We start from the raw sequence: 12,363 nt of genomic DNA, 5'->3' as shown, positions 1-12,363 counted from the left end.
GACCCATCCATCAGTGTGAATCCATGGATAATATCTTCATAAACCAACAAATACTAATAAGTAATTACGTGTGTTAATGTAATGAGTTGTTAAATTGTTTGGAATAAATTAATACTATTGAGTAATTTTATCATTTTTCCCATAGGTCTGCCTCGAAAAACTTCATGATGTTCAACTAGCTCTTGTGGTATCAAGACTATATGAATCAGAATTTGAAATATCAGCTACCTATAAATCTATATTACAAAAGAAAATTCTAGGAAGGAAATCTAGTAAAGATTCAAGTCTGTCTGATGTACATGATGACCCTTTTATGAGAAGTATGGCATACTGGATTTTGGAAGACTATAGCAGGGCTCTTGATACTTTGTTAGAGGACCCAGTGAAAGTGGAAGGAGGTAAGATACTTGGTATAGAATCAGGATATCAAACCATATTATGAGTTTGTTTATTGCATTGTATATTTGATGTGCAACTATTGTGCCTCAGCATTTTTGCATATTGAGATGCAGGTAGAATCATTTAACAGACGCCTTTTCGCCCTTTTATGCTCCCCCGAACAGGACGAACAAATAATCAGAATGATGAAAAGCGTTAGTGACTTTCGAGTAACGTAATACCACCTGTCTCACATCCAAAAGGTGAAGTTCTCGTCGTTTCGAGGGATCCCAAGCCCAATCCGGAAACCCAGGCAACTCCACTCATTGGTTTACATGGAAAACCGACACCACCTTAGGAAGAAAAGAAGGTACCGTACACAAGGACACCGTATCGGACGATATCCAGAGAAAACGGATCATGGCACGAAAGCGCCTGCAATTCCGAAATCCTTTTAGCCGAACAGATAGCTACCAAAAAGACCATCTTCAGAGTCAGGATTTTCAAAGATACCCGATTCAGAGGCTCGAACGGCTCCTCGCAAAGGACTCGAAGCACGAGATTAAGATTCCATTCCGGACAAATGCGACGCAGAGGTGGACGGAGATGTTTTACTCCTCGTAGAAAATGCACCACATCCGGATGAGATGCCAAGGCCTTCCCCTGGACTCTCCCTCTGAGACAACCCAAAGTGGAAACCTGGACCCGATGGGAACTATGGGCTAATCTTCTGGATAAACCCACCTGCAAAAAAGACAAAATATGGGAAACTGACACCTGAAGAGGGTCCAATCCCTGTTGTCCACACCAGGTCTCAAACACCTTCCATACCCTGGAATAGGCTAAAGAGGGAGCAGGGCATCTCGCTTAGGGCAGCGTGGTAATTACTGGTTCCGAATACCCACTCACGCGCAATCGCCTCCTCTCAAAAGCCAGGCTGCGAGACACAAGCGATCCTCCCGATCGGAAAATATAGGACCCTGATGCAGGAGATCCGGTAAATGGGTCAGGCATAGTGGTCCATCCACTGCCAACCGCATCACATCCACGAACCACAGATGGCGAGGCCATTCCGGGCAACCAGAATCACTAACCCCGCGTGGCCCTCTACACGCCTGAGTATCTTTGCTATCAGCAGCCATGGAGGAAAGACGTACTGGAGGACTCCGGTCGGCCATGGACATACGAGGGCATCGAGCCCCACCATTCCGGACTCCCTCCAGCGGCTGAAGAACCTTTGCGTCTTCGTACTGAGACTTGTTGCCATGAGATCGAACTGCGGTGTTCCCCACCGTTCACAGAGAAGCTCCCAGGCCCTCTGAGAGAGTTCCCTCTCCCCCAGATCCAACTGCTGCCGGCTGAGGTAATCCGCCTGGACATTGTTGACTCCTGTGACATGGGAGATGGAGATTCCTTCGAGATGAAGCTCTGCCCACTCGAACAGCAGCTGAGTCTCCTGCGCTACTGTGGGACTCTTGGTTCCCCCCTGGAGGTTGATGTAAGCTGTGGTCGAATTGTCCGAGAAAACTCGCACCATCCGATCGCGGACCAAGGGTAGAAACTGCTCCAGAGCTCGGCGCACTGCTCTCGTCTCCAGGCGATTGATGGACCATGGCTGTTCCGACGTTGACCAAAGGCCCTGAGCAGACCTGCCCAGACAAACTGCCCCTCCAGCCCTGAAGACTTGCATCGTGGTGGCCACCACCCAATTCGGGACATCGAGAGGCATCCCCTTCTCCAGATTGTTCCGCGTCATCCACCAAGCAAGACTGGCCCTGGCCAACTTCGTCAGAGCTAGGGGCAGGAAATATTGTTGCGACAGAGGATTCCAACAGGACAACAAGGCTCTCTGCAGAGGCCTCAAATGAGCAAATACCCAGGGCACCAGTTCCAATGTGGATGCCATCGAGCCCAGGACCTGTAATTAAGCCCAGACCTTTGGCAACGGTAGACAAAGAAGACGCGCTAGACGCGCTATCTGCCCCTGAATTTTGTTCACCTTGTCGACTAAGAAACACTCCGCTCCGCTCGGTGTCGAAACGGGCTCCTAAGTATTCGAGGGAACGGGAGGGGACCAGATGGCTCTTCTGCACATTGATAACCCAGCCTAGAGATTCCAGGAGCGACCTAACTCTGTCCATGGACTGCACACATTCCTCTAGTGACTTCGTCCATATCAGCTAATCTTCCAAGTACGGGTGCACCAGCAATCCCTCCTGTTGCAGCTCCGCCGCCACTACCACGATCATCTTTGTAAAGGTCCGCGGGGTGGTGGCCAGCCCAAAAGGCAGCACTTGAAACTGATAGTGCTGTCCCAGAACCATGAATCTGAGAAAGCTCTGGTGCTCCTGACGGAAGGGGATACGGATATAAGCCTCGGTGAGATCCAGAGACGCCAAAAACTCTCCTCCCTGTACCGCTGCAATTACGGTGCGCAACTTCTCCATCCGAAAACGTGGTACCTTCAAACTCTGGTTGACTTTCTTCAGGTCTAGGATAGGTCAAAACATGCCTTCCTTCTTGGGCACCATGAAATAGATGGAATATCTGTCTTGTCCCTGTTTGGACACTGGCACCGGTACAACCATCTCCAGACTTAACCGCTGAAGCATTTCCTGGACCGCTGCCCGCTTGCTTCGGGAAAGACAACGCAACTCCAGAAAGACCAACTGCAGTAGGCGAGAAAATTCTAAGGCGTAGCCGTTTCTCACTATGCTCAACACCCACCAGTTGGAAGTGATCTTGGTCCACTCCCTGTAGAACCGGGCCAGCCGGCCCCCGATTACCAGAGATGAGGAGTGGACCTGCCAGATCTCATTGTGAGGACTTATTGCCACGCATACCCTGGATGGATCCGCCTCTAGATGACTTTCCAGCCCCTCGAAAGGACCTTTGCCTATGCGAGGACTGTCTTGGGGCAGAGGCCGCCATCTGACGAAAAAGTCTGGACTCCTGAATGCAAGGCCGATAAGAGAGAGGTTTCCGGCCAGACTTTCGATCCTCTGGCAGCCTGTTGCCCTTTGTCTCTCCCAGCGACTTCATCAGATGATCGAGGTCCTCACCAAACAGCAGTTTCCCCTGAAAGGGCAGTTTACAGAGCTGCGATTTTGATGACTGATCCGCTGGCCAGTTGCATAGCCACAAGTGTTGTCTGGACGCCACCACCAACACCATATTGCGAGCCGTGGTTCTCACCAGGTCATACAAGGCCATTCGCACCATAGGCAACCCCTGCCTCCAGGTGGACCGCCTGGTCTGGGGAAAGAGTCCCGGAGGCCAACTGCTCCTGCAGCTTCTTGATCCAACACAAACAGGCCCGCTGCATCAGACTTGCACATACCGCCGCCCGCAGGCCGAGCTCCAGGACCTCAAAAGCTCGCTTGAGATGCACTTTCAACTTCCGATCGTGAACATCCTTCAGAGCGGAAGCTCCAGCCACCGGAATAGTGGTCATCTTAGTGACTGCCGAAACTACCGCATCCACCTTCAGGACCTTGAGAACATCCAATTGGTCCGGCAGAATTGGATAAACTTGGATATTGCTCTGCCAACTCGCAGATCCGAGTCTGGGGAATCCCATTCTCGGTTGATCAATTTCTGGATTTTTTCTTCGGAATTGGGAAAGCGCTGGGGGTTCTCTGGAGGCCATCCAGAACCAGATTAACCCCTTCAGCCTCTGAATCTTCCAGGGTGAGCTTAATCCCCAGCTCCTCCAACACCTGAGGTATAAGCAGGCTCTCTCTTGAAAAGCCGGATCACCCACGGATCATCGCCTTCAGCCTCTGCACTCTCCAAGGTCCCCTGTTCAGTTTTAGTCCCCTGGGTCCAGAGGCGCGGACCCCTCCAGTCGGGTCCCCATCCTAATGGGCCTCCGAGGAGACCTCATCCTCCTGCTTAGACTCGTCCGAATCTTCCGATTCCAATCGCGCTAGCCGTCCCTTGGGAGGCAGAGTTTGCGGGCCTGCTGAACCTTTAGGGGGGAGACCTTCCCCCGCTTTGCCAACCCCGTCGGACCTTCTGTGACACCGCGCTTACCTGCCTGCCTAGCCAGGAAGGCCTCGTGCAGTAAAAGTATGAATTCGGGCGAAACCCCCCCCCCCCGGGGCCCCTGAAGGGTGCTTGGGGCTGCTAGGGCCCAAGACTTTTTCCCTAGGTCAAACCATGAGAGACAGCGGCGGGGCACCCCGGGGAGAAGCCTCCCTATCCGGCTCCGCTTCTGCGGCCAAAGCCACTCCCTCCTGTGATCCCAGCGCCACCGCCGTGGTCTGTGAATTCCTCTGCGGTCTGCGAATTCCTCCGCAGCTTTGCTTGCCTTTCAGAACCCCCCCCCCCCCCCCCAGCACACTCTGTGCAGAGGATGAGGTCATTCAGGCCGACCGGGCTACCACAGGCCCTGCAGGTCTCTCTGAGCTGCTTGTCTGTCATAACAAGCACCAAGAAATAAAGCAAGGCAAAATAAAAATCCAAACAGGCAATCCCATGCTTGCCGCGCTTTCCCCAAGAATTTCCCGCTGGTGCAGTGAACAGGCCACTGCTGCGACTGAAAACCATGCGGCTCGTTCGGGAGGACAGCCAGCCCCCACCGGAGTGAATCTGTCCCGACTGGGAGCACCTTCCTCTGAATGATCCCCCGATCCACCCACTTACTGCCTGGCCTGCACCCGACGATCTCGCCGAGGATTTCAGCCTGCTAGGCCGCACATCCTGCACACATGCGTCTGCTGTTGCAAAAGCAGGCAGCTGCCGGTGACTTTTTTTTTTTTTTTTTTACAACAAAGATTTAAAGGCCCAGACACACAGTAAAGCACAAAAATAAAATTAAGGGTACTTCCCTGTCCTGGGCAGGTGGAGGGGCTTTGGGCCCACCGAGGGAACCAGACCACTGGCTGTCAGTGGTCCCGGAGTCGCGGGCTGAAGCTGGCCGGGCTCAACCCAAGGGATGACCCTTCTGCAGGAGCCTGTCACCTCGGGGAGCAATCTTCCTTAAAATATCCAGTCAGAGAAATACTGAGGGACTGCAGGTGGCACTCTCGTATATGTGGCAGTGCCCAAATTTTTGTTCTCTACCTCCATCTGCTGGTAGGGATGAATAAAACCCAGTTGTCTGGACTGATCTGGGTATGTTCAGGAAACACATTATAGCGTACAGCAAGTAAGTCATGCAATGTCTGTTAAGGAAACAGAGCAGATGGACTTCTATGCCACACAAAATGGACTAAGTAAAGGAAGCTTTCAGATTGGTTGATAAAACTTCTTGTTCATGAACATAAACATTAGGACTACTTTAATTTGAGTGTCATTTTCACTCTTGAAAGTTCTTCTTATCTATGTCAGCCCCTCCGCTCTGACAGCCCTCTCCCCCGTTTAGATCCAAGTTAAATGCGGAGCTAAGTTTGAAGCTATTTATATCCTCATACCAGGTTAATGTATTTACCTTTAAGTCACTTTATTTTATCCTTTCTACACATTTATATACAATTATATATGCAATTTTCCCAGTTTTGGTTCGATGCTAACTTGTTATATGTAACTTTCCCATGATTTGGTTCGATGTGAACCAGTGTGATAAGAATCTTCGTCTTGAACGTCGGTATAGTAAAAGGATGTAAATATACATCCAAGAATATCCCCTCCAGACACAATTTCTCTTGCAACCCAGAATTTCATCCTCTAGTCTGCTGGCTAACATGCTGCACATGTCGTCATCAACTTTGAACGGCCACTGCATATGTTAGGTCCATCCAGAGCCTTCTGCTATTGCCATTTCTGCAATGGCAGAAATGAAGCTGACACTTAAAATCATTGCTGGTAAACAGGTTTTGAAAAAGAAAGGAGGAGAAAGGATTTGGGGCCAATATGACTACATAGAGTTTGTGTGATCAGACATGGAAAGGGAGGCAAAGGGGTGACTTGAGGACAGGCAGGGAAGAATTAAAAAAGGATAGAAAGAGAATAAAGAAGAGAACAATAAGAACCAGAAAGGTTGTAGGGAAGGATAAGTAAAGCTTGGAAGCAGATAGGAAGGAAGCTGGAAAAGTGTCAGAAGGATTGGAGGAACTCTGAGAAAAAGGTGGGGGGGGGGAGAAATCTGGATTATAAAGGAAAAAAGAAAATATTCCAGGGTAATTTAAGAAGGGAAGAGCAGGAACAAAAGATAGAAATGAAAAGTAGTTGAAAAAGGAGAAGCAGAAAAGACAAAAGGTGATCAGTTACAGATGGAGAAGTGACCCTGAGGCAGAAAGCACAAGATTTTAGTGAGTACTTTTCTGTTTATTTCGGAGACTAAATAATTTAGAGGAAAAAGTCTGTGGAAAACACTGATTCTCTGAAGACGAGTAGATCACCCATTACATACATGGATTGTGACATTGTTGCATGCCACTGATCAAATATTTCCAGAACTTGCCAAGAATTCTTGAAAAGCATCTCGGAGGTTATGTGGTAGTTCTCATGGTCCTATAGCATACCTCAGACCATTTTTCTGACATGGTTGAGCAGATGTGTTTTTCTCGTTAGCAGTAGTCTGTGGTTTCCTTAGTTCAGGGCACCCCAATTAGGGTCACAAAGCCTTCGGATAGCGTCACATGTGCATCACTTGACAGTGTCTTCAGACACCAACAACAGCAGCATAAGTAGTGGAAGTAAAAGTGGGGCCTGTGACCCAGCACACAATCAAAGGCCCTGTAGCTGTTTCACCATCACAGGGGTTTCTATAATAACAGGAAACTCTGCAAGAGGAAGAATGAAAACTGTTTCAGGGCCTGAGAGCTTGCAATGGGCTCATAGGTCCTGCACTGACTTCCACTTCTAATGTTGCAACAACTTGCAAATCACCATCATGCTGTGGACCAGCCATGAGATGAGGAGAGGGGAGAACTGTATGTTCATGGGCTGATGGAGACTGCTGCTGCTTCCCTTTCCTTACTAGCCACTGAACCTACTCAGGAGAAAAATGTTATCCTTATTAGCTTGCCCTCTCTTCCCAACAGTTGTCATCTACCACTGACCTAGAGCCCAAATGAAAATATTGCTGTTGTCCCTAACCAGGGGGATGCTTAGAGGACTGTTTGTGAAAAGAGAGAGGTTGCAGGGGGCCCTTGAAGGTGGGATTAGCTGAATAGAGTTGGCTGTGCGGGTGGGGGAGAGGATTGGCTGTAAAGGGTGAAGATGGGGAGGATGGGAAACTGGGAAATGTGAGAGGAGCTGAAAGGTGAGGGGGTTCAGCTGGCAAATGTGAGACAAGGGCAGGAAAGGATGGTGCGAGGCTGGGGTGCAAGAGAGGATAAGATAGGATGTAAACATTTGGGGCATGAGAGTTGCTGAGAGATGTAAGAAGGATCAATTAGGAGGAGGTTGAGAGGGGGATGAGGGAGGATAAGATAATTGGCTGGAGAAGTGGAGGTGTAACTGAGGGGTATGTGAGCAGGAATGGTAGAAGATCTGCTGAGGATTGAAAGAAGGTCTAGGGCAGTAATGGTGGGCTCCAGTCTTCGAGGGCCACAAACAGGCCAGGTTTTCAGGATATCCACAATGTATATGGATGAGATAAATTTGCATGCAAATATTTCTCATGCATTTTCATTGTAGATATCATGAAAACCTGGTCTGTTTCTGGCATTTGAGGTCTGAAATTCATCATCAGTGGCCTAGGGGATGCAAAAAGTTTGGAAGGGGGTTAGAGGCAGGGTATTCTTGGATGGAGGAGATAAGTAGTTGGGCAATATGAGGGGATCAGCTTGAGGGGAAGAGATTGAAAGAAGGAATCAGTTGGAACAGGTAGAACTTGAGAGAGGAAATCAAGAGGTGAGAGGGGATGACTAGGGGGGTGAGAAAAGCTGGAGGATGTAAGAGGGGAGGAGGGGTGCGAGGACCCACTCCAGGGGAGGAAATCAGCTGAAAATGTAGATTTTGAGAGAGGGGAAAAGATCATGCTAGAGAGAGGGTAGGTTGAGAGAAACACCCCATCACCAATAATTTATTTTGGTCATGTAGGGTCATGTGACTTTTCAAGTGTTAAAATGGGGTCACATTGGCCAAACATTTGGAAAGCTCTGCTCTAGTTAGTGGGGTTTTTGGGGTTTTTTTTAAACATTTATAAAGTTGTGTTTTGGGGTTTGTTTGTTTTTTGGTAGCAGCTTCAGTGAGTCTCACCTAGGTCTTCTGGTATGAGTTTTTATTTCTCTGGTCATCTTTCTGTTATGCAAAAATTTCTTCCTTTGATTTTGCATTGTCTATTTTTCAGCACTTTTGAGAAGTTGCCCAGTGTCTTAGTTTTGTCCTAAAATGTAGGCAGAAAATATCCATCATGGACAATCATGTCGTCTGCTCTAAATATTTTGGGAAGGAAATTGATTTGACCCTTTGTAGCACTGCTAAAGGATGTCACCAAGGGGTAATAAAGTTCTATAAGATGATACTCCAGTCTTAGCTGGCAGAATTGGAGGTTGAATCCAGGAAGCCAGCATCAAAGCAGAAGGAGCAATGAGCCACACCATCCACTGATGGTAGGGAAGTGCCAAAATAGATCCACTACTTTGGTGCCAAAGTATAGGCCCAAATGAGGAAAGGCATTTTGCTCTCCTAGTTTACACCAAGATCTGGGGAATGGATCTAAGATGACATGGTGCCAAGGGCCCAGTGACGATGAAGGGACATTGGTGCTGAACCTCTTTGTCACAGAACTTCAAGAATAGGGGCATTGTGGAAGCTGCTGTCAGACTGTCAGTGACACTTCTTGCAGGCTAACTTTGACTCCTATCCTAGGCACATGTTGTGTCAATCTTTGGAGATCTAGCTTCAGGCTTTTAGTATCGCTCAAGAAATTCCAAAGAAGGGCAGTCACTTGCTGAGTTCCAGTGAAGTTCTGAATCTGCAGTCTTTGAAGAGGAACTTTAGAGGAAACTAAGAGGTGGTTACTGAGCATATGTAGATTGCAGAGCTACTCCATCCTACTTGGAGAGTTGAGCACACTCTCTCATATCTCCCCTTCAGCGTCAAGCACATCAGTGTCCGTATTAGGCTCTTGGCGCTAGAGTCTGGTTGGGTACTGAACAGGCTTGGAGAGGAAAGCTACTCAGACTACTTGGCGCTGATCAGCCCCATGAGTTGACCTTCACCACTGAGAGACAGTGACTTAAGGATTGGTGCAGGCTCAGAAGTCACATGAAGTTGAGTGATTGAATAGTTATTTGGTTCCCCTTATATTTCAAAGAGGAATACTCACTTGACTTTCTCTGACTCCTCTCTTCTGCAAGCCAAGGACCTTTCTTTCTCAGATTTTGTGGAAGTTATGGTCAAGGTCATATCAATTGAGTTTAAAGTCAGAGGAGAATCCATGGTACCTTTTTGGTCTCCTTTTTGGATGTACCTTGATATCCTTAAGGCAATGGCAGCAGTCACTGCCACCATGACACATGTAGGAGAATGTTAAACCTTACACAGTACTCTTAGTTGGCAACAGGCAGATATCAATTATTGTGTCCACGCAACTGAGGGCTTTGACCAGTCCTCGTTGCTGCACAATTCGTTGGTGGATGTATGCCCTGAAAAGGTCTAAAATGTCTACAACACATACTTTGATATCCTCTAGGTATGAATGTCAATATTGGGATCAGGTAATATTGAAGTATTAAGTTAGAGGCCTGCATACCATTCTTCCAGACCTGTGTGGTTCATCATTTGCATACCATTCTGGAAAGAGCACATGAATTCACTGACCCATCTCCCCTTAAGAGAATCCAAGTGAATTATGTTCATTATTGCCTGAAGGTGAGGATTGCGAAAAGACATGTAGTCCTCTTGGCTTATGATTTTGAGTTAGCATGGAAAGTCTCAGCTATGACCATAGTTGTGTGCATGCTGTCATGGTTGTGTTCTCCTAGGACAAGCAGGATGATGGTCTTCACACATGGGTGACATCAGATGGAGCCTGGCACGGAAAACTTATGTCAAAGTTTCTAGAAACTGGCACACTAAGCATGTACTAAGCATGCCCAGCATGCCACTATCAATGCGTCCACGTGGGGTCCTTCTTCAGTCTCTCTTTTTCCGCGAAGCTGTCGTCTTGTGGTTGTGGAGCTCATGCTCTTTTTTGTCTCAGAAAGCTTTTTCCTGGTTGATTGACTTTCCCGCACCTCTCCATTCCTCACGGCTTAGTTGGGCAGTGTGGTAAGTTTTTTGTTGTTTTTCCTTCTGTGCTGTTGATTCCTGATGGTGTTTCCCTTGGTGCCCACAAGTCATTGACTGCTTGCTGGATCTTTTTCAAAATGGGTCAGGTTTTCGTCAATGCTCCAGTGTTCCCAGACCATGTCTCTTACGGATCTGCATGAGGTATGTGTGTCCTGCCTGGGAGCATCACATGAAGTCCAGGGATGTCATTTTTGCGACCAGATGACCCCCAAGGGCTGGCGCGCCCATCTGGATAAAATGGAGGGACTCTTCGGTTCAAAGAAATCTTATCCCTCGACTCCAGCGTTGGGGGCATAGACTCCGAAAGGATGAGAGGAACCACTGGACATCGAACCCTCGCTGTCCACCCTTCCTCCGGGGCCTTTGATGGAGAGAGGAGCTGGGGATAGGCAGTCATCAGGATAGTATCCTTCCTCCTTGGCGCTGGGGAAAGATTGGACCAAGCACTGTGGGAAATCTAGGAAACAGACACTGGTCTCAGTCTATGCATGGCGCCGGCTCGGGTCGGCACCAACACTTGCTGTGAAGACCCCGCGGAGAGGAGGTACCACCCTCCATCAAACCCGGGAGTCCCAGGCGTTCCCCACAGATACTGATGCTGGGTACAGATCTCCCTCGAGGTTCCGGAGGAGATCTGGTGATGCCTCTCCCTTCTCTGTCTGTCCTGTCTTTGGATTTCCAGGAGGAGCTGGAGCGCAGGGTGCAACTGGCAGTTGTTTGAGCCCTGCATGGTATCAAGCTGCCAGCCCTGCCGGTGTTTTCACCGGTGCCAGAGCCTGCACCCTCTATGTTGGCACCGCTCCTGGAGTGCCTCGATGTCCTTCTTGGCATCCTCCCCACGCAGCTGCTGCCGGTACCCGGGGGTCCATCGATACCCTGGCAGCCACTGTTGCCTCCTCCCTCCGGTATGATTCCCATTGTGGATTCTGATGAGGAAGGCCCGTCGGTGAGGTCCTTGGTTCCGTGGCCAGCATAGCTCGATCTGTTTCCGGGGCTATCTGTGCCCTTGCTGCACAAGCCGAGGGGCCTGGGGCAGGGGCTCTCTCCTGGTGTGTTCAAGCGCTCCCAGTGAGGAAAACCCCTTGGGGGATGACACCTCTGAGTATTCATCTGATGACTCGGGGGTTCTGCCCAGGGACCATGGAACAAGGAAGAGGCGGGATGGAACATAAACCCCCTGGAAGCTCGAGCAGTCAGGCTAGCCTGCCTACGATTCAGTCACAGACTCTGGGGCGATACCACAACCGTGGCCTATATCAACTGCCAGGGAGGAACCAAGAGCCAGCAGGTGCCCCTGGAAATAGACCCTCTCATGGCATGGGCGGAATTAAACCTGCAAGGATTTTCATCCTCCCACATAACGGGAAAAGACAACATCTCTGCAAACTACTTCAGCAGAGGGAGCCTGGACCCAGGGGAATGGATGCTGTCGACCACAGCTTTCCAACTAATAGTAAATCGCTGGGGACTCCCAGCCATGGACCTTCTGGCAACTCGTTCCAATGCCCAAGTTCTTCAGCCGCAGACGAGAACCACAGTCCTGGGGAATCGACGCTTTCATCCAGACCTGGCCACAGGAAGCCCTACTGTATGCCTTCCCTCCATGGCCACTAATGGGCAGGGTCATCTGCAAGATAGAACACCACAGGGGACTAGTCCTTCTAGTGGCCCCAGACTGGCCAAGAAGACCATGGTATGCAGACATGCGAAGATTATTTGCAGGGAACCCTCTGTGCCTACCTCCACACAGGGACCTTCTCAGACAGGGTCCGATCCTCCACAAAGATCCGACTCTTT

General features: G+C 49.3%; 1 protein-coding gene across 3 annotated transcripts in view; it reads left to right on the top strand.

Moving 5' to 3' along the window:
- The window catches only part of DMXL1 (Dmx like 1), a 692,618-nt gene that overhangs the window by 445,989 nt on the left and 234,266 nt on the right, over positions 1 to 12,363 (top strand). For all 3 annotated transcript variants that reach the window (XM_029570948.1, XM_029570967.1, XM_029570958.1), the window contains exon 23: positions 146 to 398. In XM_029570948.1, the coding sequence (XP_029426808.1) occupies positions 146 to 398 (253 nt within the window). The remainder of the gene's footprint in view (positions 1 to 145; positions 399 to 12,363) is intronic.

Source organism: Rhinatrema bivittatum, chromosome 1 (assembly GCF_901001135.1).
Source record: "Rhinatrema bivittatum chromosome 1, aRhiBiv1.1, whole genome shotgun sequence".
Classification (NCBI taxonomy): domain Eukaryota; kingdom Metazoa; phylum Chordata; class Amphibia; order Gymnophiona; family Rhinatrematidae; genus Rhinatrema; species Rhinatrema bivittatum.
Note: the sequence above shows the minus strand (reverse complement) of the source record. Positions and strands in the feature narration are given on the sequence as shown.